Raw genomic sequence first — 27,196 nt, forward strand, 5'->3', positions numbered from 1 at the left:
CCCTCCCCCCCTCTCTCACCCCTCTTCCTCTCTCTCATCCCTCCCTCTCTCTCTCTCTCTCTCTCTCTCTCCATTTTGTCTCTCTTCCCTCCCTCCCTCTCTCTCACCCTTCTCCCTCTCTCACCCCTCCCTCTCTCTCAACCCTCTTCCTCTCTCTCAACCCTCTTCCTCTCTCTCACCCCTCCCTCTCTCTCACCCCTCCCTCTCTCTCACCCCTCTTCCTCTCTCTCACCCCTCTTCCTCTCTCTCACCCCTCCCCCTCTCTCTCATCCTTCCCTCTGTCTCTCTCTCTCCCTTCCGTCTCTCTCCCCTCCCTCCCTCTCTCTCACCCCTCCCTCTCTCTCACACCTTCCTCCTTCTCTCACCCCTCTTCCTCTCTTCTCTCTCACCCCTCTTCCTCTCTTCTCTCTCACCCCTCTTCCTCTCTCTCACCCCTCTTCCTCTCTCTCAGCCCTCTTCCTCTCTCTCGCCCTTCTCTCTCTCTCACCCCCCCCTCTCTCACACCTTCCTCCCTCTCTCTCACACCTTCCTCCGTCTCTCACCCCTCTTCCTCTCTTCTCTCTCAACCCATCCCTCTCTCTCACCCCTCTCTCACCCTCTTCCTCTCTCTCAAACCCCTCTTCCTTTCTCTCTAACCCCTCTTCCTTTCTCTCTAACCCCTCTTCCTTTCTCTCTCACCCCTCTTCCTTTCTCTCTCACCCCTCTTCCTCTCTCTCTCTCACCCCTCTTCCTCTCTCTCTCACCCCTCTTCCTCTCTCTCACCCCTCTTCCTCTCTCACCCCTCTTCCTCTCTCTCTCTCACCCCTTCTTCCTCTCTCTCTCTCACACTCCCCTCTCCCTCTCTCTGTCACCCCTCCCTCTCTCTCTCACCCTTCCTCTCTCTCAACCCCTCTTCCTCTCTCTCAACCCTCTCTTCCTCTCTCACCCCTCCCTCTCCCTCTCTCACCCCTCCCTCTCCCTCTCTCTCACCCCTCTTTGTCTCTCTCACCCCTCGTTCTCTCTCTCTCAAATCCCTCTTCCTCTCTCTCCCTCTCTCACCCTCTTCCTCTCTCTCTCACCCCCTTCCTCTCTCTCTCTCACCCCTTCTTCCTCTCTCTCTCTCACACTCCCCTCTCCCTCTCTCTGTCACCCCTCCCTCTCTCTCTCACCCTTCCTCTCTCTCAACCCCTCTTCCTCTCTCTCAACCCTCTCTTCCTCTCTCACCCCTCCCTCTCCCTCTCTCTCACCCCTCCCTCTCCCTCTCTCTCACCCCTCCCTCTCCCTCTCTCTCACCCCTCTGTCTCTCTCACCCCTCGTTCTCTCTCTCTCAAATCCCTCTTCCTCTCTCTCCCTCTCTCACCCTCTTCCTCTCTCTCTCACCCCCTTCCTCTCTCTCTCTCACCCCTTCTTCCTCTCTCTCTCACCCTCCTCTTCCTCTCTCTCACCCCTCTTCCTCTCTCTCACCTCTCTTCCTCTCTCTCACCCCTCCCTCTCTCTCACCCTCTCTCTCTCTCACCCCTCTTCCTCTATCTCTCTCACCCCTCTTCCTCTATCTCATCCCTCTTCCTATCTCTCACCCCTCTTTATCTCTCTCACTCTTCCCTCTCTCTCACCCCTCCCTCTCTCACACCCCTCCCTCTCTCTCACCCCTCCCTCTCTCTCACCCCTCTTCCTCTCTCTTTTACCCCTCTTCCTCTCTCTCACCCATCTCCCTCTCTCTCACCCCTCTCCCTCTCTCTCACCCCTCTCCCTCTCTCTCACCCCTCTTCCTCTCTCACCCCTCCCCCTCTCTCTCACCCCTCTTCCTCTCTCTCATCCTTCCCTCTCTCTCTCCCATCTCTCCCTCCTCTCTCTCACCCCTCCCTCTCTCTCACACCTTCCTCCCTCTCTCTCACACCTTCCTCCCTCTCTCACCCCTCCCTCTCTCTCACCCCTCTCTCACCCTCTTCCTCTCTCTCACCCCTCTCTCACCCTCTTCCTCTCTCTCAAACCCCTCTTCCTTTCTCTCTAACCCCTCTTGCTTTCTCTCTCACCCCTCTTCCTCTCTCTCTCTCTCTCTCACCCCCTCTTCCACTCTCTCTCACCCTCCTCTTCCCCTCTCTCACCCCCTCTTCCTCTCTCTCTCACCCCTCTTCCTCTCTCTCTCCCACCCCTCTTCCTCTCTCTCTCACCCCTCTTCCTCTCTCTCACCCCTCTTCCTCTCTCACCCCTCTTTCTCTCTCACCCCTCTCCCTCTCTCACCCCTCTCCCTCTCTCTCTCACCCCTCTTCCTCTCTCTCTCTCTCTCTCTCACCCCTCTCTCTCACCCTCTACCTCTCTCTCTCACCCCCTCTTCCTCTCTCTCACCCCCTCTTCCTCTCTCTCACACTCCCCTCTCCCTCTCTCTGTCACCCCTCCCTCTCTCTCTCACCCTCTCTCTCTCACACCCCCTTCTTCCTCTCTCTCACCCCTCCCTCTCCCTCTCTCTCACCCCTCTTTGTCTCTCTCACCCCTCGTTCTCTCTCTCAAATCCCTCTTCCTCTCTCTCTCTCTCTCTCACCCCTCCCTCTCTCTCACCCCTCTTCGTCTCTCTCACCCCTCTTCGTCTCTCTCACCCCTCTTCCTCTCTCTCAAATCCCTCTTCCTCTCTCTCTCTCACCCCTCTTCCTCTCTCTCAGCCCTCTTCCTCTCTCTCACCCTTCTCCCTCTCTCACCCCTCCCTCTCTCTCACCCCTCTTTGTCTTTCTCACCCCTCTTCCTCTCTCTCACGCCTCTTTCTCTCTCTCACCCCTCTTCCTCTCACCCCCCTCTCTCTCACCCCCCTCTCTCTCACCCCCCTCTCTCTCACCCCTCTTCCTCTTTCTCACCCCTCTTCCTCTCTCTCACCCCTCTTCGTCTTTCTCACCCCTCTTCCTCTCTCTCTCCCCTCTTCCTCTCTCTCAATCTTCCCTCTCTCACCCCTCCCTCTCTCACACCCCTCCCTCTCTCACACCCCTCCCTCTCGCTCACCCCTCCCTCTCTCTCACCCCTCCCTCTCTCTCACCCCTCCTTCTCTCTCACCCCTCCCTCTCTCTCACCCCTCCTTCTCTCTCACCCCTCCCTCTCTCTCAACCTTCTTCCTCTCTCTCACCCCTCTTCCTCTCTCTCTCTCACCCCTCTTCCTTTCTCTCACCCCTCTTACTCTCTCTCACCCCTCCCCCTCTCTCTCACCCCCTTCCTCTCTCTCACCCCTCCCTCTCTCACCCCTCCCTTTCTCTCACCCCTCTTCCTCTCTCTCTCACCCCTCTTCCTCTCTCTCTCTCACCCCTCTTCCTTTCTCTCACCCCTCTTACTCTCTCTCACCCCTCCCCCTCTCTCTCACCCCTCTTCCTCTCTCTCACTCTTCCCTCTCTCACCCCTCCCTCTCTCTCACCCCTCCCTCTCTCTCAACCCTCCCTCTCTCTCACCCCTCCCTCTCTCTCAACCCTCCCTCTCTCTCAACCCTCTTCCTCTCTCTCACCCTTCCCTCTCTCTCACCCTTCCCTCTCTCTCACCCCTCTTCCTCTCTCTCACCCCTCTTCCTCTCTCTCACCCCTCCCTCTCTCTCACCCCTCTTCCTCTCTCTCTCACCCCTCTTCCTCTCTCTCACCCCTCTTCCTCTTTCTCATCCTTCCCTCTCTCTCTCTCTCCCTTCCGTCTATCTCCCCTCCCTCCCTCTCTCTCACCCCTCCCTCTCTCTCACACCTTCCTCCCACTCTCTCACCCTCTTCCTCTCTCTCAAACCCCTCTTCCTCTCTCTCTCACCCCCTTCCTCTCTCTCTCTCACCCCTTCTTCCTCTCTCTCTCACCCTCCTCTTCCTCTCTCTCACCCCCTCTTCCTCTCTCTCACCCCCTCTTCCTCTCTCTCTCACTCCTCTTCCTCTCTCTCTCCCACCCCTCTTCCTCTCTCTCTCTCACCCCTCTTCCTCTCTCTCACCTCTCTTCCTCTCTCTCACCTCTCTTCCTCTCTCTCATCCCTCCCTCTCTCTCTCTCCATTCCGTCTCTCTCCCCTCCCTCCCCCTCTCTCACCCCTCCCTCTCCCTCTCTCTCACCCCTCCCTCTCCCTCTCTCTCACCCCTCCCTCTCCCTCACCCCTCCCTCTCCCTCTCTCTCACCCCTCCCTCTCCCTCTCTCTCACCCCTCCCTCTCCCTCTCTCTCACCCCTCTTCGTCTCTCTCACCCCTCTTCCTCTCTCTCACCCTTCTCCCTCTCTCACCCCTCTTCCTCTCTCTCACCCCCTTTTCCTCTCAAACCCCTCTTCCTCTGTCTCAGCCCTCTTCCTCTCTCTCGCCCTTCTCTCTCTCTCGCCCTTCTCTCTCTCTCACCCCTCCCTCTCTCTCACCCCTTTTCCTCTTTCTCACCCCTCTTCCTATCTCTCACCCCTCTTTGTCTTTCTCACCCCTCTTCCTCTCTCACCCCTCTTCCTCTCTCACCCCTCTTCCTCTCTCTCTCCCCTCTCCCCCTCTCTCTCCCCACTTCCTCTCTCTCACTCTTCCTCTCTCTCTCACCCCTCTTCCTCTCTCTCTCACCCCTCCCTCTCCCTCACCCCTCTCTCTCACCCACTCTTCCTCTCTCTCACCCCCTCTTCTCTCTCACCCCTCTTCCTCTCTCTCACCCCCTCTTCCTCTCTCTCACCCCCTCTTCCTCTCTCTCACCCCCTCTTCCTCTCTCTCACCCCCTCTTCCTCTCTCACCCTCCTCTTCCTCTCTCTCACCCCCCTCTTCCTCTCTCACCCTCTTCCTCTCTCTCTCACACTCCCCTCTTCCTCTCTCTCTCAGCCCCCTCTTCCTCTCTCTCTCACCCCCCTCTTCCTCTCTCTCACCCCCTCTTCCTCTCTCTCACCCCCTCTTCCTCTCTCACCCTCCTCTTCCTCTCTCTCACCCCCCTCTTCCTCTCTCACCCTCTTCCTCTCTCTCTCACCCTCTTCCTCTCTCTCTCACACTCCCCTCTTCCTCTCTCTCTCAGCCCCCTCTTCCTCTCTCTCTCACCCCCCTCTTCCTCTCTCTCTCACCTCTCTCTCTCACCCCTCTCTCTCACCCTCTTCCTCTCTCACACCCCCCTTCCTCTCTCTCACCCCTCTTCCTCTCTCTCTCACCCCTCCCTCTGTCTCTCTCACCCCTCCCTCTCTCTCACCCCTCCCTCTCTCTCACCCCTCTCTCTCACCCCTCTCTCTCACCCTCTTCCTCTCTCACACCCCCCTTCCTCTCTCTCACCCCTCTTCCTCTCTCTCACCCCTCTTCCTCTCTCTCTCACCCCTCCCTCTGTCTCTCTCACCCCTCCCTCTCTCTCACCCCTCCCTCTCTCTCACCCCTCTTCGTCTCTCTCACCCCTCTTCATCTCTCTCACCCTTCTTCCTCTCTCTCAAACCCCTCTTCCTCTCTCTCTCACTCCTCTTCCTCTCTCTCTCACCCCTCTCTCTCACCCCCTCTCCCTCTCTCTCACCCCTCTCCCTCTCTCTCACCCTCCTCTTCCTCTCTCTCACCCTCCTCTTCCTCTCTCTCACCCCCTTCTCTCTCTCTCTCACCCTCTCTCTCACTCACTCCTCTCTCTCACCCCCTCTTCCTCTCTCTCACCCTCCTCTTCCTCTCTCTCACCCTCCTTTTCCTCTCTCACACTCTTCTTCCTCTCTCTCTCTCACACTCCCCTCTTCCTCTCTCTCTCACCCCTCCCTCTCTCTCACCCCTCTTCCTCCCTCTCTCCCCTCTTCCTCCCTCTCTCACCCCTCTCTCTCTCTCACCCTCTTCCTCTCTCTCAAACCCCTCTTCCTCTCTCTCTCACCCCTCCCTCTCTCTCTCACCCCCTCTTCCTCTCTCTCAACCCCTCTTCCTCTCTCTCAACCCCCTCTTCCTCTCTCTCAACCCCCTCTTCCTCTCTCTCACCCCCCTCTTTCTCTCTCTCACCCCCCTCTTCCTCTCTCTCTCACCCCTCCCCCTCTCTTTCACCCCTTTTCCTCTCTCACCCCCTGCTCTCTCTCCTTTTCTTCTCTCTCCCTCACCCTTCTTGCTCTCCCTCACCCCCTTCCTCTCCCTTACCCCCTTCCTCTCTCTCACTTCCTTCTTCCTCTCCCCACTCTCTCACCACCTCTTCTCTCTCATTTCCTCTCTCTCACCACCTTCCTCTCTCCCTCTCTCTTGCCCCTCTCCCTCACTCCTTCCTCTCTCTCTCACAACCCACTTCCTCACTCTCCTCTCTCACCCCTTTCTTCCTCTCTCTCCCTCCCTCTCTCTCTCCCCCCACTCCTCTCTCTCTCCCCCCACTCCTCTCTCTCCCTCCCCCGCATAGATAAATAGGAATCCTTACTGTACACAATGCACAGTTAGTGCTGCTGAGAGCAGCTTGTCCGGGGAGTTAATGATTACACAACTCACTGGCAATGGGTTACACAGCAACTCAGCAAACAGAGTGAGCAAGCGAGGGAGGGAGGGAAGGAACCTGGGCCAACTCGAGTTATCGGGTGATGGCATTGACTTTGGCTAGGATGGAGTATTGGTAGCCACCGTGGAGTTCCCACTCCTGCTCCATTGTCTGCCTAGGCTTTGTATACCCAGTGTTATCAGGGACTGATTTAATACAATCAGGGCAGGAACCTGTGAGTGGGTTTCCTGTCAATCAGGCCGACGGCAAATGCAGGCAATCACACATCAAAAGAAAATGGCGTGTGGAATTTGTGATGTGGGGTAAGGGGTGTGGTGCGTTGGCTCCAAGCCTTCGCATTTATCCCGTTCACATCTCTCAATCAACTGACTCTCCCCAACCCAAATTAAAGTCAAGCTGGAAGAGGTTGATTCCTTTATAGTTTATGTGCAGAGTTTACAGAGTTAGAGAACACTTAAATGAAGCAGTAAACCTTCACTGGGCTGTTGAGTGCTGCCTTCCTCAGGCTCTAGAAAGATTCAAATTCAGATTCAATTAGTTATCACATGTACTGTACATTAAAGCATACAGTGAAATGTGTCATCTGAGTTAGCAATCAATGCAACGTAAGGATATGCAGGGGAGGGGGGCAGCCCGCAAGTGTTTCCACACATTCTGGTGCAAACATAGCATATCTACAATGCTCAGCAGAACAACAACAAAACCAGCTCCTTCTTTGCTCCCACCCATGCACACACAGGCAGTCCTCTAACCCCAGTATAGGCTGACCCTGGGCCTTCAGCCTCCATAGGATTCACAAACATCTGATTTCCCTATAGACTTGCAAACCTGGGACTTCAGCCGTTGGGCCTCAACCTCTGGACTTCCCGATTGACCTGTGGTCAAAACACTTTGAGGTCCCCATAACTTTTAAAGGAAAGTATACATTTATGGTATCAACACCCTCCTAAATAACTTTGGAGTGCAGTCACTGAAGGGAAAAAAAAACAGCCATTTTTACACATTAGATTCTACAGATGCTGTAAGTCTTGAGTGACACATAGAAAATGCTGGATGAACTCAACAGACTATGTTTTGGGTTGAGACCCTTCATCCGGCCACAAGCAGCAATCTGAAAACTGACCTGTTAATCTATTTTTAGGGTTGTTGGTTAAAGAACACAACCGTTGCCCAAACACCAGGGGGACTGTCCCTGGGTTTTACTGAGGTTGTGGTTAGGATCCCACTTCCTAAAGGTCAGTGACTGAATTGTTTGGGGTTTTTATGACAATGACCAGATATGCCCATGAATACAAAAACTGCTGTCAAACCCACTTCCCCCTGTGTCTAAAATGTTTTAACACGCAATCAATTCCAGTTGCTGCTTGTAATCCATGTACACACAGGCCCATCAGTCTAAAAGCTCTGACATGCACACACTCCCCCTCCAGCCCCTTCAGGGCAACAGTTCATAAATGTTTTATGGGCTATGTATGTGTTACCTGCCTGTGGGCTCTGTGTTACAAGCAGTGCATTACTGAAGTGTAGTCTTAACCTAATATGTGCTATACTTGCAGCTACACGATGCATCAGTGTAATAGTACGTCTCTCTCAGGGGATGGATGGAATGGTAGGCATGTAGGAGGAGCTAGGAGTAGGATGTGGAATTGCAGAGAGAGAGATGGAGCCATTCAGGGAGGAAGTGATGGGAGTAAGGCTGTTGACCCTCAACAATTTGACCTTTAACCAGATTGATTCCTGGGATGGCAGGACTTTCATATGATGAAAGACTGGATCGACTAGGCTTATACTCGTTGGAATTTAGAAGATTGAGGGGAGATCTTATTGAAATATATAAAATCCTAAAGGGATTGGACAGGCTAGATGCAGGAAGATTGTTCCCGATGTTGGGGAAGTCCAGAACGAGGGGTCACAGTTTGAGGATAAAGGGGAAGCCTTTTAGGACCGAGATTAGGAAAAACTTCTTCACACAGAGAGTGGTGAATCTGTGGAATTCTCTGCCACAGGAAACAGTTGAGGCCAGTTCATTGGCTATATTTAAGAGGGAGTTAGATATGGCCCTTGTGGCTAAAGGGATCAGGGGGTATGGGGGGAAGGCTGGTACAGGGTTCTGAATTGGATGATCAGCCATGATCATACTGAATGCCGGTGCAGGCTCAAAGGGCCGAATGGCCTACTCCTGCACCTATTTTCTTTTTTTTTTGGTAATATAATTTTTATTGAATTTTCAAAAAGAATCCGTGAAAAAATAGAATCTACCCTCCCCCCCCCCCATATATAGTCCTACCTAAAAAGAAAGAAAGAAAGAAAAGAACCGCCTGGGTATTGGAAGGTTTCCACATGCTCCATGGGATTCAAAATAAATTTGGTATAATTATTTGTTACTTTCCCCAAGTGACCCAAGTCTTCTTTATCGGAGCACTTAAATATGCCATCCTATCTTTTGTAAATAAGGGCGCCAAATATTCAAAAATGCTACATACTTATCTCTTAAATTATAAGTAATTTTTTCGAGTGGAATAGAACTAGCCATTTCATTATTCCAACGATCCATACTTAAATACGAATCAGATTTCCAAGTAACTGCTATAGTCTTCTTAGCTACTGCCAATGCAATTTTTATAAATTCTTTCTGATATTTATTCAATTTAAGTTTCGGTTTTATCCCTTCAATATCACCTAATAGAAATAATACAGGGTTATGTGGAAGTTGAGTTCCAGTAATTTGTTCCAATAAGATTCTTAAATTTATCCAAAAGGGTTGAATTTTAAAACAAGACCAAGTAGAATGTAAAAAAGTACCAATTTCTTGATTACACCGAAAACATTTATCAGATAGATTTGAATTTAATCTATTTATTTTTTGCGGTGTAATATATAATTGGTGTAAAAAATTATATTGTACTAATCTAAATCGAACATTTATTGTATTTGTCATACTGTCAAGACAAAGTCTTGACCAATTTGTTTCATCAATATTAATATTCAGATCTGTTTCCCATTTTTGCTTTGACTTATGGATTCCTTGTTTAATTGTCTGTTCTTGAATCAAATTATACATACAAGAAATAAATTTTTTAATTTTCCCTTTTTGTATTAAAATTTCAATTTGAAGATTTGAAGATTTTTTTGCCTGGTGGAGAAAAAAGATTTTTTGATGACTACCAGAAAGCAGAGCAGTTTGTGCGAGATTCTCTGAATATTCACCAGATACAAGAACAAACCCAGGAGAGCGAGATAGATTGAAGATGAAGATTGGGTTAAAGAATGGACTTGTTGGATTTTTGAAGCTGGATGAATGTATAAATATATTATTAATTATACGAGGGGGGTAAGAAAGGTTAAAACTGGAGGAATATTAGTTGGGAATAGTAATACTAATTTTGTCTATATATATATATAATGTTTTTTTTTTGTTGCGGGGGAGCTGGAAGAAGCACTGATCGATTGCTACGCTAGTCGTGTGTGCAAGTGTGGCTTTTGCCACGACCCGTAAAATGGAGCAGGGTAGTGTTGTGTATCCTTTCATTCACAACATTAGTGGGGGGGGGGGGGTATTTTGTTTTTTCTTTTTTTGTATTTTTTCTATCTTCTTTTTTCTTTCTGCCTGGAAGGTTGGGAGGGAGACACAGAGCAACATGGTGAAGTTTAAAGAGATTCTCCAAGGAACTATGAGAGTTGAGAAGATAAGTAATGTTTTAGATTGGAGTAACTTTGTTAAGAATAGGGAAGGTATCAGGTTACAAAATAAATTGGGATAAAAGTGAAATTTTACCTCTTACTAAAGGAGACTATAGTCAATGTCGATTAGTAACCCAATTTAGATGGCCGGTAAATGGTATAAAGTATTTAGGTATAAGACTTGATAATGATGTAAATAATTTATATAAGTTTAATTATTTACCACTATTGAAAAAATTCAAGAAGATCTTAACAAATGGATGATATTACCAATAACATTAGTAGGTAGAGTCAATGTTGTAAAAATGAATATATTTCCTAGATTACAGTATTTGTTTCAAACATTACCAATACAATTGCCACAGAAATTTTTTCAAGAGTTAAATAAATGTGTGAGAAAATTTCTTTGGAAAGGTAAAATGTCAAGAATATCATTGGAAAAATTGACATGTAAATTTGGGTTAGGAGGGTTACAACTTCCAAACTTTAAAAACTATTATAAAGCAAATCAACTTAGATTTATTGCATCTGCACCTATTTTCTATGTTTCTATGTATCGATCCGCCTTGTCTGGATACTTCACAACTGGGTATGGCAACTGTTCTGCCTATTACTGCAAGAAACTGCAGAGGGTTGTAGACACAGCTCAGTACATCATGGAACTAATCCTAATGGAGCCTGAAATATCGACTGTTTATTCTCCTTTATAGATGCTGCCTAACCTGCTGAGTTCTACATGTTATAGTGCAATACAGCACAGAAATCACACCCTTCAACCTTATATTTAAAGACATGGTTTGATAGATTTTCTTGAATAGCAGGCAAAACTAGGCCAAGAAGTGGCAGATGGAGTTCAACCCAGATAAGTGTGAAGTGGTTCATTTTGGTAGGTTAAATACGATGGTAGAATATAGTATTAATTGTAAGACTCTTGGCAGTGTGGAGGATCAGAGGGATCTTGGGGTCCGAGTCCATAGGACATTCAAAGCAGCTGCGCAGGTTAACTGTGGTTAAGAAGGCATACGGTGTACAGTATTGGCCTTAATCGTGGAATTGAATTTAGGAGCCAAGAGATAATGTTGCAGCTATATAGGACCTAGTCAGACCCCACTTGGAGTACTGTGCTCAGTTCTGGTCGCCTCACTACAGGAAGGATGTGAAAACCATAGGAAGGGCGCAGAGGAGATTTACAAGGATGTTGCCTGGATTGGGGAGCATGCCTTATGAAAACAGGTTGAGTGAACTCGGCCTTTTCTCCTTGGAGCGATAGAGGATGAGAGGTGACCTGATAGAGGTGTATAAGGTGATGAGAGGCATTGATCGTGTGGATAGACAGAGGCTTTTTCCCAGGGCTGAAATGGTTGCCACAAGAGGACACAGGTATAAGGTGCTGGGGAGTAGGTACAGAGGAGATATTGGGGGTAAGTTTTTTACGCAGAGGGTGGTGAGTGCGTGGAATGGGCTGCCGGCAACGGTAGTGGAGGCAGATTCGATAGGGTCTTTTAAGAGACTTTTGGATAGGTACATGGAACTTAGAAAAACAGAGGGCTCTGGGTAAGCCTAGTAATTTCTAAGGTAGGGGCATGTTTGGCACGGCACAACTTTGTGGGCTGAAGGGCCTGTATTGTGCTGTAGGTTTTCTATGTTTCTGTGATTATGAGGAAAAAGCAGGTAGGTGGATCTGAGTCTATGGCCAGATCAGCCATGTTCTTATTTAGTGGCAGAGCAGGCTCGATGGGCCAGACTCCTGCTCCTGTTTCTTGTGTTCTTTTCTAACTTGTCCATGCTGACCAATTGCCAAATTGAGCTAGTCCTATTTGCCTCTGTTTGACTCATATCCCTTTTACCCTTTCCTATCCCTGTACCTGTCCAAATGTCTTTAAATGTCATAATTGTTCCTGCCTATACAACTTCCTTTGGCAGTTTGTTACAGGCACTGTAGAGCTTGAGTTACAAGGAAAAGCTGGATGAGCTGGGACTGTTTTCCCTTTAGCATATGAGGCTGGGAGTTGATCGTGCCAAGGTTTATAAAATCATGAAGGTCCATAGATAAGGAGCATGGTCACAAGTCAAGTCGTCACTTTTTATTGCCATTTCGACTATAACTGCTGGTACAGTACACAGTAAAAACAAGGCAACATTTTTCAGGACCACAGTGCTACATGAACAATACAAAAACTACACTGAACTACGTAAAACAACACAAAACTACACCACACTCACAACAAGCTAGAGGAACTCAGCAGGCCGGGCAGCATCTGTGGAAACGTTGACTGATCGTTTCCACGGATGCTGCCCGACCTGCTGTGTTCCTCCAGCTTGTTGTGAGTGTTGCTTTGACCCCAGCATCTGCAGAGTATTGTGTGTTTACAAAATTACGCCAGACTACAGACCTACCCAGGACTGCATAAAGTGCACAAAACAGTGCAGGCATTACAATAAATAATAAACAAGACAATAGGCACAGTAGAGGGCAGTAGGTTGGTGTCAGTCCAGGCTCTGGGTATTGAGGAGTCTGATGGCTTGGGGGAAGAAACTGTTACATAGTCTGGTCGTGAGAGCCTGAATACTTCGGTGCCTTTTGCCAGATGGCAGGGGGGAGAAGAGTTTGTATGAGGGGTGTGTGGGGTCCTTCATAATGCTGTTTGCTTTATGGATGCAGCATATGGTATAAATGCCTGTAATGGCGGGAAGAGAGACCCCGATGACCTTCTCAGCTGACCTCACTATCCGCTGCAGGATCTTGCGATCCGAGATGGTACAATTTCCGAACCAGGCAGTGATGCAGCTGCTTGGGATGCTCTCAATACAACCTCTGTAGAATGTGGTGAGGATGGGGGTGGGAGATGGACTTTTCTCAGCCTTCGCAGAAAGTAGAGACGCTGCTGGGCTTTCTTTGCTATGGAGCTGGTGTTGAGGGACCAGGTGAGATTCTCTGCCAGGTGAACACCAAGAAATTTGGTGCTCTTAACGATCTCTACGGAGGAGTCGTTGATGTTCAGCGGAGAGTGGTCCTCCTGAAGTCAACGACCATCTCTTTTGTTTTGTTCACATTCAGAGACAGGTTGTTGGCTTTGCACCTGTCTATTAGTTGCTGCACCTCCTCTCTGTATGCTGACTCGTCATTCTTGCTGATGAGAAAGTCAGTCTCTTTCCCAGGGTAGGAGAGTCTAAAACAGGATAGAATCAGAATCAGGTTTAATATCGCTGACATACGGTCCTGTGCATGTAAAAAAAATTCTGTAAAGCGAAGATGCTTTCAAAGGTAATGAATTGAAAAGTTTCTAAATATCAAAAAAATTATTATAAGGAGCAGTAAACAGTAAAAAAACTACATCAAATCAATATTTGGTGTCACCACACTTTACATTTAAAACTATATCATTTCTCTTTGGTACATTGTGCAGTTTTATTAGAAAAATGGCTGTTCCAAGCATCTTGGAGAACTAGCTGTAGATCTGCAGACTTTGGCTGTCTCACTTGCTTCTGTTTCTCCCGATAATTCCAGACAGCCTCGATGGTGTTGAGATCAGGGCTCTATGGAGGCCATGCCATCTGAAACCATATGAAAAATCTAGAACAACAGGAATTCTGCAGATGCTGGAAATTCAAGCAACACACATCAAAGTTGCTGGTGAACGCAGCAGGCCAGGCAGCATCTCTAGGAAGAGGTACAGTTGACATTTCAGGCCGAGACCCTTCGTCAGGACTAATTGAAGGAAGAGTTAGTAAGAGATTTGAAAGTGGGAGGGGGAGGGGAAGATCCAAAATGATAGGAGAAGACAGGAGGGGGGGGGGATGGAGCCAAGAGCTGTACAGATGATTGACAAAGGGGATATGAGAGGATCATGGGACGGGGGTCCGGGGAGAAAGACGGGGGGGGTGGGGAACCAGAGGTTGGGCAAGGGGTATGGTCAGAGGGACAGAGGGAGAAAAAGGAGAGTGAGAGAAAGAATGTGTGTATAAAAATAAAGAACGGATAGGGTATGAGGGGGAGGTGGGGCATTAGCGGAAGTTAGAGAAGTCGATGTTCATGCCATCAGGTTGGAGGCTACCCAGATGGAATATAAGGTGTTGATCCTACAACCTGAGTGTGGCTTCATCTTTACAGTAGAGGAGGCCGTGGATAGACGTGTCAGAATGGGAATGGGACGTGGAATTAAAATGTGTGGCCACTCTGACTATACCCCTTACCCATCCTCTGGGCTCCCCCCCCCCCCTTTTCTTTCTCCCTAGGCCTCCTGTCCCATGATCCTCTCGTATTCCTTTTGCCTATCACCTGTCCAGCTCTTGGCTCCATCCCTCCCCCTCCTGTCTTCTCCTATCATTTTGGATCTCCCCCTCCCCCTCCCACTTTCAAATCTCTTACTAACTCTTCCTTCAGTTAGTCCTGACGAAGGGTCTCGGTCTGAAACGTCGACTGTACCTCTTCCTAGAGATGAAAAATCTAGGGTGCCTAAGACTTTTGAACAGTATTGTATGTCGTGAAATTTGTTGTTTTGCAACAGCAGTGCACTGCAATACTATAAATTACAATAAGAATATATAATAATGCCAAAAAAGAGTAAATTAGCAAGGTTGTGAGGTTGGTTTTAGGTGAGAGGAAATATTTAAATAGGACCTAAGGAGCAAATTCGTCACTCAGAGGGCCAGGGGAGGGGTGGTATAGGAACTGAACTGCCAGACGGTGGGAGCAGCAAGTAGAATTATACACACAATAGGAAAATTTTAGAGGGATATGAGCCAAATGCAGGCAAATGGGACTAGGTCAGGTAGGCAACTTAGTATAGATATGATGGGCTGAAGGGTCTGTTTGCATGCTGAGTAGCTCCATAACTCTGTTATGGAATCCCTCTTCCCTCTGGGAGAAGGCTCAGGAGCTTGAAGACTCGTACGGCCAGTTTTGGGCACAGCTTCTTTCCAATTGTGATAAGACTGCTGAACGGATCCTGACCCAGATCTGGGCCGTACCCTCCAAATATCCGGACCTGCCTCTCGGTTTTTTTGCACTACCTTACTTTCCATATTTCTATTTTCTATTTATGATTTATAATTTAAATTTTTAATATTTACTATCGATTTGTAATCCAGGGAGCGGGAAGCACAGAATCAAATATCGCTGTGATGATTGTACATTGTAGTATCAATTGTTTGGCGACAATAAAGTATAAAGTATAGATTAATCAGGCTCAGCTTGTCTCTGCTGAAATTTAACTGAGTGAGGTAATTGCAATTTTGAAGGGTCTTGATAGAGTGGAGCATGGAAAGGATATTTCCTCTTGTTGGAAAATCTGAAAATAGTGGTTGTTGTTTAAAATTAAGGGGGTCACTCATTTAAAACTGAGATGAAGTATTAACCCCCCCCACCCCCCCCACCCGCGAGAGCTGCACTACTTTGCAACTCTCTTCAGCAAAGGATGGTTTTAACAGAGTCTGAATATTTTTAAGACGCAAGTAGATAGAGGTGACCAGTTATCAAAGGTAATGAGAATTCAGATTTGTAGCTAGTAAATTGGTTTATTATTGTCACTTCTTCCAAAGTACAGTAAAAAGCTTGTTTTGCATATTGTTTATACAGATCAAATAATTTCACAGTGCGGTGAACAGTATAAGATCAAAGCAGAGCGCAGAATAACATGTTACATTTACAGACAGTGCAGTGCAGGTAGATAGTAAGTCATTAAAGATTAAGATTAACTTTATTTGTCTCATGTCCAGTACATCGAAACATTGAAACATACAGTGACGTACATCGTTTGCATCAATGATCAATACAGTACAAGCATGTGCTGGAATCAGACCGCAAGTGTCACCATGCTTCTGTCACCAAGATAGTGTGCCAACAACTTACTAACCCTAACCCATAGGATTTTGGAATGTGAGAGGAAGCTGGACTACCTGGCGGAAACCCACACAGTCATGGGGAGAATGTACAAACTCCTTACAGACTTCTGCAGGAATTGACTCCTGTAAAGTGTTAGGTTAACTGCTGCGCAAAACTAAAACCAGGGTATTGATTGCGGACTTCAGGAAGGGGAGGTCAAGGGAACACACACTAGTCCTCATCGAGGAATCATCAGTGGAAAAGGTGACCAGTTTGAAGTTCCTTGGTGTCAACATCTCTCAAGTTTTATCCTGGGCCATTGATGCGATTACAAAGAAGGCACAACGTGGCTATATTTCATGAGGAGTTTGAGGCGACTTGGTATGTCACCAAAGACTCTTGCAGAGGTATCATGGAGAGCATCCTGACTGCTTGCATCACCATCTGGTATAGAGGGGTTACTGCGCAGGACTGGAAAAAGCTGCGGAGAGTTGCCACCTTGGGCAGCTCCATCGTGGGCACTCATCTCCCCAGCTTTGAGAACATCTTCAAAAGGCAATGCCTCAAAAAGGTGGTATCTGTCATTAAGGACCCCCATCACCCAGGACACCCCTTCTCATTGCTACCATCAAGGAGGTGATACAGGAACCTCAAAACACAGTTTTAGGAACAGCTTCTACCCCTCTGCCATAAGATTTCTGAATGGACAATGAACCCATGTACACTACCTCACCATTTCTTTTTTTTTGCTCTCTTTTTGCACTACTTATTTAATTTATTTTTATATACATTATACATACATACTTTACATATCCTTATTGTAAATTAGACATTTTTAATTATATCTTGTAATGTACTGCTGTTGCAAAACAACAAATGTGCTGGTGCAATATTAAACCTGATTCTGATGTAAACATTGCTATAAGTTATGAATAGGTAGTGTGAAAGAGAAACAGTGAGGTAGTGTTCATGGACCATTCCAAACCACATTTGGACAGGTGTAAGGGAAGAAACTGTTCCTAAAATGTTGAGTGTAGGTTTCAGGCTACTGTACCTCCTCCCAGAATGTAGTAAAGAGAAAAGGGCATGTCCCAGATAGTGAGGGACGCTGCCTTATTGAGGCACCTTCTCTTGGAAGATATCCTTGAAGGTGGGGAGATTGTACTCATGATGATGCTGGCTAAGTCTACAATTTTAGTCGGTCTAAGTCATGATGATGCTGGCTAAGTCTAAGTGTATGCAGCCACTTACAATCCTGTGCATCGTACTGGAACCTGAGGAGCAGTACCGTGTCATAGTCGTGAGCATCGTGCTATTACAACACCAGTGACCCGGGCTGTATCCTGCCGCTGCCTGTAAGGAGTGTCTACATTCTTCCTGTGACTGCATGCGTTTCCTCCGGGTGCTGTGGTTTCCTCCCACATCCCAGTGTCATACAGGTTAGTAGGTTAATTGGTTACTGTGATCATCAGCACATCTTCGCTGATTTGATTTGATGCAAATGGTGCGCCTCACTGTTTCGATGTACATGTGACAAATAAAGCTAATCTGTATCTAGTCTGAATCTTTAATTGGGAGTTGCGGGCTCGTTAGGCCAGAAGGCCCTGTTACCATGCTGTATCTCTAAGTAAATACAAATAAAATTCTTGGCTGCTTTATATGTTCCCTTACTTTGTATCTCTACCTGAAGCTCTCTCCTCACCACCAGTGATCACCCTTCTTAATAGGTAGTATTGCTCTGTACTGCAAGGCTGTTTTCAGACTCAGTGCGATTGGTGCTAATGGGAACTGAATGTTCTCTATTTTAAATCAGAACAATACATGGTGAATGCTCCAATACGAGCATTGGGAATGGTGATAGAGTGATTAGACCTTTCACTATTTGAATCTGCTCTCAAAGCTAAATAGCTTTACATGATCTGGCTGGCCTCAACCAGGCAAAGACTTGTCTTAAGCAGAGGTATGCGGTGGGATGAGCTCTTGACTTGCAGATGAGGATGCAAATTTTGGATGGGTGGTGGTGAGGGAAGAAGCCACTGTAGGGCAGCGAGTAAAGAGCTGATGAAATATGCTTAATAAAAGAGTTTTGTATATGTGGTTGGACATAAATGGCTGTCCGGAGACATATTAGGGTGATAGCAGAGAAGGAAATAAATACTGTTGATGGTTCACGGGATTTGGCTTTGCATGTCACCTGTGGCATAAAATACTGTATATTTAAAAATCACAAAATAAACAGAAGTTGAGCTTTATATGCCCTGTTTATTTCCAGTTTGATTAGGAGTGACATGGTATCAGAGCGGTTAGTGTAAAGCTTTACAATGCCAAAGATCAGAAGATTGGGTTTCAGTTCCTGTCACTGACTGCAAGGAGTTTGTGTGTTCTCTCCATGACCACGTGGGTTTCCTGCGGGTGCTCTGATTCCCTTCCCCATTCCAAAGACATACGGGTTGAGGTTAATAAATGGTGGGCTTGCTGCGTTGGTGCTGGAAGCATGGCGATGCTTGTGGGTGGTTCCCAGCACATCCTTGGATTGTGTTGATTGATGATGCAAACAACCCATTTCACTGTATGCTTTCATGTACATGTGACAAATAAAGATAATTTAATCTAATCCATTTACCCATCCCATTCCTGTGACCAGAGGGCTGGAAAATTGCAAATGTCACTCTACTCTTAAAGAAAGGAGGAAGGCAGCAGAAAGGAAATTATAGACCAGTTAGCCGGACCTCAGTGGTTGGGAAGATGTTTGAGTCAATTATTAAGGATGAGGTGATGGAGTATTTGGTGACATAGGACAAGATAGGACAAAATCAGCATGGTTTCCTTCAGGGAAAATCCTGCCTGACAATCCTGTTGGAATTCTTTGAGGAGATTACAAGTAGGATAGATAAAGAGGATGTAGTGGGTGTTGTATATTTGGACTTTCAGAAGGCCTTTGACAAGATGCCACACATGAGGCTGCTTACCAGGTTAAGAGCCCATGGTATTACAGGAAAGTTACGAACATGTTGGAGCATAGGCTGATTGGTAGGAGGCAGCAAGTGGGAATAAAAGGATCCTTTTCTGGTTGGCTGCCAGTGACTAGTGGTGTTCCGTAAGGGTCGGTGTTGGGACCACTTCTTTTTATGCTGTATATACAGTGGCATGCAAAAGTTTGGGCACCCCAGTCAAAATTTCTGTTACTGTGAATAGTTAGTAGAAGATGAACTGATCTCCAAAAGTCATAAAGTTAAAGATGAAACATTCTTTTCAACATTTTAAGCAAAATTAGTGTATTATTTTTGTTCTGTATAATTTTAGAGTGAAAAAAAGGAAAGGAGCACCATGCAAAAGTTTGGACACCCCAAGAGATTTGAGCTCTCAGGTAACTTTTACCAAGGTCTCAAACCTTAATTAGCTTGTTGGGGCTATGGCTTGTTCGCAGACATTGTTAGGAAAGGCCAGGTGATGCAAATTTCAAAGCTTTATAAATACCCTGACTCCTCAAACCTTGTCCCAACAATCAGCAACCATGGGCTTCTCTAAGCAGCTGCCTAGCACTCTGAAAATTAAAATAAATGATGCCCACAAAGCAGGAGAAGGCTATAAGAAGGTATAAGAACTGTAACGAAAACCAATTTCCCCCTGGGATCAATAAAGTATGACTATGACTAAGAAGATAGCAAAGCGTTTTCAGGTAGCCGTTTTCTCAGTTCGTAATGTAATTAAGAAATGGCAGTTAACAGGACTGGTGGAGGTCAAGTTGAGGTCTGGAAGACCAAGAAAACTTTCTGAGAGAACTGCTCGTAGGATTGCTAGAAAGGCAAATCAAAACCCCCGTTTGACTGCAAAAGACCTTCAAGAAGATTTAGCAGACTCTAGAGTGGTGGTGCACTGTTCTACTGTGCATCAACACCTGCACAAATATGTCCTTCGTGGAAGAGTCATCAGAAGAAAACCTTTCCTGCGTCTGCACACAAAATTCAGCATCAGAAGTTTGCAAAGGAACATCTAAACAAGCCTGATGCATTTTGGAAACAAGTCCTGTGGATTGATGAAGTTAAAATAGAACTTTTTGGTTGCTATGAGCAAAGGTATGTTTGGAGAAAAAAAAGGGTGCAGAATTTCATGAAAAGAACGCCTCTCCAACTGTTAAGCACGGGGGTGGATCGATCATGCTTTGGGCTTGTGTTGCAGCCAGTGGCACGGGGAGCATTTCACTGGTAGAGAAGAATGAATTCAATTAAATACCAGCAAATTCTGGAAGCAAACATCACACCTTCTGTAAAAAAAAGCTGAAGATAAAAAGAGGATGGCTTCTACAACAGGATAGTGATTAGATTAGATTGTGAGGACCCTCAGTCCTCATTTATTGTCATTTAGTAATGCATGCATTAAGAAATGATACAATGTTCCTCCAGTATGATATCACAGAAACACAAGACAGACCAAGACTAAAACTGACAAAAACCACATAATTATAACATATAGTTACAACAGTGCAAAACAATACTGTACCGTAATTTGATAAAGAGCAAACCATGGGCACAGTAAAAAATAGTCTCAAACTCCTGATAGCCCCATCATCTCACGCAGACGGTAGAAGGAAGAAACTCTCCTTGCCATGAACGTCCAGCACCACAAATTTGCCAATGCAGCACCCTGAAAGCACCCAACCACAGCCGACTCTGAGTCCGTCAGAAAACTTTGATCCTACGACCAGCCCTCCGTCACTGAGCACCATCTCTGCTGAGCGCTTCGACCCTGGCCCCGGCCGCCAAGCAACAAGCAAAGCCGAGGATTTGGGGCCTTCCCCTCCGGAAATTCTGGATTGCACAGTAGCAGCAGCAGCGAAACAGGCATTTCAGAAGTTTCACCAGATGTTCCTCCGTGCTTCTCACGTCCGTCTCCATCAAATCAGGATTGTGCACGGCATCCTACTTGACAAATAACAGATATTCATCACCGGAGTGGCTGCTGCGCACTTCTTTAGTGATCCTAAACACACCTCAAAATCCACAATGGATCATCTCAAGAGGTGCAAGCTGAAGGTTTTGCCATGGCCCTCACCTAAACATCATCGAAAATCTGTGGATAAACCTCAAAAGAGCAGTGCATGCAAGACGGCCCAAGAATCTCACAGAACTAGAAGCCTTTTGCAAGGAAGAATGGGTGAAAATCCCCCGAACAAGAATTGAAAGACTCTTAGCTGGCTACAGAAATCGTTTACAAGCTGTGATACTTGCCAAAGGGGGTGTTACTGACCATGCAGGGCGCCCAAACTTTTGCTTCGGGCCCTTTTCCTTTTTATTATTTTGAAACTGTAAAAGGTGGAAATAAAAAAAGTAATCTTGCTTAAATATTAAAGAAATGTGTCATCTTTAACTTTATGCCTTTTGGAAATCAGGTCATCTTTTACTCGCTTAGCTATTCGCAGTAACAGAAATTTTGACCGGGGTGCCCAAACTTTTGCGTGCCACTGTAAATGATTTAGATGATGGAATAGATGGCTTTGTTGCCAGGTTTTCAGATGATACAAAGATTGATGGAGGTTAAGATGGTGTTGAGGAAATGGGTTGAGACTGCAGAAGGACAGACAGATTAGGAGAATGGGCAAGAAAGTGGCAAATGAAATACAATGTTGGAAAATGCATAGTCATGCACTTCAGTAGTAGAAATAAATGTGCGGACTGTTTTCTAAATAGGGAGAAAATCCAGGAATCTAAGATGCAGAGGGACTTGGGAGTTCTTGTGCGGAACAACCTGAAGGTTAACTTGCAGGTTGAGTTGGTGGTGAGGAAGGCAAATGCCGTATTAGCATTCATTTCCAGAAGTCTAAAATACTAGGGCAAGGATGTGATGCTGAGGCTTTATAAGGCACTGCTGAGGCCTTACCTTGAGTATTGTGAACAATTTAAGGCCCCTTATCTTAGAAAAGATGTGCTGGCGTTGGAGAGGGTCCAGAGGAGGTTTACAAGGATGATTCCAGGAATGAAAGGGCTATCATACGAGGAACATTTGATAGCTCTGGGTCTGTACTCGCTGGAATTCAGAAGGATGAGGGGGGGATCTCATTGAAACCTCTCAAATGTTGAAAGCCTAGACAGAGTAGATCTGGAGAGGATGTTTCCCATGGTGGGACAGTCTAGGACAAGAGGGCACAGCCTCAGGATAGAGGCATGCCTTTCAAAACAGGGATGCGGAGAAATTTCTTTAGCCAAAGGGTGGTGAATTTGTGGAATTTGTTGCCACATGCAGCTGTGGAGGCCAGGTCGTTGGGTGTATTTAAGGCAGAGATTGACAGGTTCTTAGTTGGACATGGCATCAAAGGTTACGGGGAGAAGGCTGGGAATTGAGGAGGAGGAGAAAAAAAAGTATCAGTCATGATTGAATGGTGGAGCAGACTCGATGGGCCAGATGGCCTAATTCTGCTCCCATGTCTTATGGTTTTATGGGCCCTTCATTTTCCTCTCTATTTAATCTCATCTCAACACGAGATTGCAAGCTCTATAATGTGGAGCCAAAGTAAAAACACTGCAAGTCAGGAGTAGAGGAATTATCGATATTACAGGTCGGGATTCTGCTTCAGGGGTGGTGGATGAAAATATTCCATTAATCAGTTAGCATCTTTTAAGAGAGAAGCAGTTGGTGAATCAAGTCAATAAAGTTTCTTCGGAAGTTTGAAACAGCAGAGAAGAGGAGAATGAGCAGGAAAGTCTGTGGTAGAGCAGAGACCAGGAGAATGAATGAAGTAAGGGGTGTTCTTGTAGCCAGTGAAGAAAAATGTCTGGAGAGAACTTAAAGAAAGGAAGAGATGAATTAAATCTAAATTTACCAGAAGAGGAGATTAAAATGTTCCATGCAGTCCATAAAGACAGCCATGCGCTTCCACAAATGCAGGAGATTCTGCAGATGCTGGAAATCTTGAGCTTCACACACAAAAACACACACTGAGCTCCTCCAACATTTTCTTTGTGTTATCCTGAGCTTCCTGTTCTCTACCACAGGGATGTCCATCACGCTGCCACCCAGGGTTCTATCTTTGGCTTCCTGGAAGGTTCAGAAACTACACTCTAGTCACTCTTTGTATAGGCTTGCTGTACATCATTTCTATAATATACTGTTGACTGGACTTCACAAGTACCTCATGGGTGTGAAAGTTCTCTCTCTAACACACTCTCTCTCTTTCTCATAGATGCACTCTGTCACCCTCTCTCACACACACTGTCACCCTCTCACACACTCTGTCACTCTCTCATACACACTCTCTGTCACACATACTCTCTGTCTCACACACACACATTCACTCTCTGTCACTGACACACACTGTCACTCTCACACTCACTCTCTCTCACACACACTCAGTCACTCTGTCACACACACTCACTCTCCCACACACACTGTCACTCTCTCACACACACTCACTCTCTGTCATTTTCTCATTTACATGCTGGAATTCCCTCCCCTGTTCCAGTTAGGCAAAGCTCCCTCACAACAGCATCATCTTCCATATTGGTGAAATCAATATAGCACCCCTCTCTTTCCCAGTGTACTGATTTGCCATTATCTTCCAGCAATATCATTGCTTTTTACCAGAATCTCATTCAGTAATATTCATGTTAGGTGTTTTTTTTTGTATGGCAAATTCTACACAGAGGCACTGATAGATTTTTTTAGCCATGACTGGTCAGTTTTGTTCCTTAGACTTCTGGGTCCCAGAAGCTGTAAACTACAGCGAGCTTTCACATTCACATGCCCACTGCCTCCTCTCCCTCCCTCCCCAACCGCCATAAAATCAAGCAACTGTAGAAAACATTTTATCTGTATTGCACAAGAGAAATTACATAGCTGCTGGAGATCCAAAGTAACATGCAGAAAATGCTGGATGAACTCAGCAGGTCAGATAGCATCGTTGAATAAATAGTTGACATTAATGTTTCAGGCTGAGACCCTTCATCAGGACTGGAAAGGAAGGGGGAAGATGCCAGAATATGTGGGGGGAGGGGAAGGAGGACTAATAGGAGGTGATAAGTGAAGCCAGGTGGGTGGGAAAGGTGAAGGGCTGGAATATGGTAAGAGGGGAGAGTGGACAAGGGAAGAAGGAGGAGCACCCAGGGAAGGTGATAAGGCAGGTGATGGGAAGAGATAAGCAGCCAGGATTGGGATTAGAAGAAGAGAGAAGGGGGAAGTTAAAAAATTATGGGAAAGAGAAATCAATGTTCATGTCATCAGATTGGAGGCTACCTGTTCAGAATATGAAGTGTTGCTCCTCCACCCTGAGAGTGGCCTGTTCATGGCAGAAAATGAAACAGTGGTCCAACATGTTGGAACGAGAATGAGGATAAGGACTAAAATAGTTAGCTGCCGGGAAATTCTGCTTTTGGTGGATAGAGTGTAGGCCTTGAACAAAGCAGTCCCCCAATTTACATTGGGTCTTACCAATGTCGAGGAGGCTGTATCAGGATCATCGGATACAATAGACGGCCCCAACGAATTCGTGGGTGAAGTGCTGCCTCACCTGGAAGGACTGTTTGGGGCCCTGAGTGGAGGTGAGGCAGGAGGTGAATGGGCAGGTGTAGCATTTCTAGGTTGCAGCTGCTCTGCCCAGAACTGCAAGAAATCGCAGTGAGTTGTGGACACGGCTCAGCACATCGCACAAAGCAGCCATGCCCTCATGGACTCTGTCTATATATTCCACTGCCTTGGTAAAGTGACCAGCATACTCAAAGACTCCTCCCATCCCAGACATTCTGTCTTCTCTCATCTCCCATCGGGCAGAAGGTACAAAAGTTTGAAAACACAAACCACCAGGCTCAAGGATGCTTCTATCCCACTATTATAAAACTATTGAATGGACCTGATGTATGATAAAGGTGAACACTTGACCTCACAATTGACCTGGCACCTTATCATCTACCTTCACCGCTGCACTTTCTCTATAATTGTAACCCCAACATTATATTCTGCATTCTCATATTGCTTTTCCCTTGTACTACTTTAATATACTTGAAATGATTTGTATGGATGGCATACAAAACAATATTTTTCGCTGTACCTCAGGACATGTGATTATAATGAATTAATTCCAATAAGCAATTACCATATATCATCACAGGAAGCTATTGGCTCCATTTACGGTAGCCGTATGGTAGAACTATGTAATGAATTCCTGTGTAATTAACTTGATAAAGGATCTTGGCCTGAAACATCGACTGTTTATTCCTCTCTATAGATGCTGTCTGACCTGCTCAAATCCTCCAGCATTTTCTGTGCATTGCTCAGGATTTTCAGTATCTGCAGCATCTCTTGTCTGTGATTAATTTGACTGCTCCTTTCCTCCCCATTCCCTTCCTCCTGACAATTTAGGGCAGTACCGTAGTGGAACAGTTAGCTTTACACTTCACAGTGCCAGCAATTGCAGCTCAGCTCCCATCGCTGTCTGTGACGAGTTTGTGCGTTCTGCCTGTGACCACATGGTTTTCCTCCATGTGCTCTGGTTTCCTCCCACATTCCAAATACAGGGATAAGTTAAAGGAGTAGTTGCTGAGAGGGTGGGAAAAGTTCATTCATTCCTCAGTGTTGGATCTGGTCATAGTGATACAGTTTTGTTGTTGTTGTTGCTGAACGCTGTGGCCATGCTGTGTTGGCACTGGAATGTGTGGTGACGCTTATGGGCTGCCTGCAGCACATCCTTGGGTTGTGTTGATTTTAGCACAAACAATGCATTTCACTGTATGTTTTGATATACATGTGATAAATAAATCTGAATCTTATCCATTTCCCTATTGAAAGCATGTTCATGTTGAATCAATTTTCACGACCTTTTCTGTCAGTACATTACAGGACAATTCCTAGTGTTAATGATTTGACAGTTCTGAACTGAAACTAAGTTCTTACGGAATAGTTTACCAAACTTCACTCCTTTTATTTTCTTACTTCAGCGGACAGCTGTATCTAACATGGATTTAATAAGCAGGATTCACACAAGAAGTTGCAGCTGAAACTACAGCTAATGTGCTTGTCTGCTCATTTGTGGGATAGTGTATCTAACGATTCTGAGCTCCCCACGCATGTTGGTTTCTGAACCATATCTTTCTCTGTTGTTTACAGAACGGCATCCGGAAGGAATGGGACTTCATGAAAACACACGACAGGTGAATTTCTCTTGGAATGCCGTTTGGCATTGTCTGCACCCATAGCCGTCAGCACACCTTTTCCTCACTCCACTGGTGATGTATAATTTAGATAAATGTTCCTTTCCTAATTACCATCATGTATGTTGCATCTGGTTGCCAAACCCCTCCTAACTAGCTTCTCTCATCCTGTAATCATGTTATCAGCTGCTCTGGAATATTTGCTCATGGTCCCTAATTTTGATTCTAAACAGAATATTAGAATCATAGAGCACTACAGCACAGAAACAGGCCCTTTGTCCCTTCTAGTCCTTACAAAAATGTTATTCTGCCTACTCCCATCTACCTGCACCTGGACCATAGCCCTCCATACCGCTTCCATCTATGCACCTAACCAAACTTCTCTTAAATTTTGAAATCAAACCCACACCCACCACTTAAGCAGGCAGCTCATTTCACACTTACGCCAACCTCTGAGTGAAGAAGTTCTCCCTCATATGCCCCTTAAATATTTCACCCTTAACCTTTGGCCTCAATTCAGTTTCACCCAACCTCAGTGGAAGAAGCCATTAATTCTATCTACACCCCTTATAATTTTGTATGCATTTATCAAATCTTGCGTCATTCTCCTATGCTCCAGAGAATAAAGTCCTAATCTATTCAACCTTTCCCTATAATTCAGGTCCTCAGCATCCTTGTAAATTTTCTCTCTACTCTTTCAATCTTATGGTATCTTTCCTAGGTCAATGACCAGAATGGCACATGATACTCCAACTTTGGTCTCACCAATGTATTACACAATTTCAACATAACATCCCAACTCCTGTACCCAATACTTTGATTTATGAAGGCCAGTGTACCAAAAAGGAGCACTTAGAGTCATGGGGCCGTACAGCACAGAAGTAGGCCCAACACAGGTTCATATTCTTGGGTCTCATAGGAATCTTGCACACCTGGATTTCAGAGTGTAGCTTCAGGGTTGAAGCAAGAGTCTTTCAATGGAAATTCTGAAGTCTTCAAATCCTTCTGTTAGGAAAACAAAATAATTAGACGTATTAACCAGATATGCATCCCCTAATCTTTTAAAAGCTGATAGTAATGGATTGTTATTCCCGAAGGAAGAGAGCCAAACAACACGGAAACAGGCCCTTTTCCTAACTGATCATGCCGCCGATGATTCCTACTTCCCAGTATTTGTCCTTAATCTTTTCCTATCCATGTGCC

At 46.1% G+C, this 27,196-nt stretch overlaps 1 protein-coding gene across 6 annotated transcripts in view; it reads left to right on the plus strand.

The window, feature by feature from the left end:
• nudt14 (nudix (nucleoside diphosphate linked moiety X)-type motif 14) overlaps positions 1–27,196 on the plus strand; it is a 198,750-nt gene that overhangs the window by 122,142 nt on the left and 49,412 nt on the right. For all 6 annotated transcript variants that reach the window (XM_072272442.1, XM_072272404.1, XM_072272412.1 and 3 more), the window contains one exon: positions 25,950–25,993. In XM_072272442.1, coding sequence (XP_072128543.1) covers positions 25,977–25,993 — 17 coding nt within the window. In that variant the 5' untranslated portion in view covers positions 25,950–25,976. The remainder of the gene's footprint in view (positions 1–25,949; positions 25,994–27,196) is intronic.

This window comes from Mobula birostris, chromosome 1 (assembly GCF_030028105.1).
Source record: "Mobula birostris isolate sMobBir1 chromosome 1, sMobBir1.hap1, whole genome shotgun sequence".
Classification (NCBI taxonomy): domain Eukaryota; kingdom Metazoa; phylum Chordata; class Chondrichthyes; order Myliobatiformes; family Myliobatidae; genus Mobula; species Mobula birostris.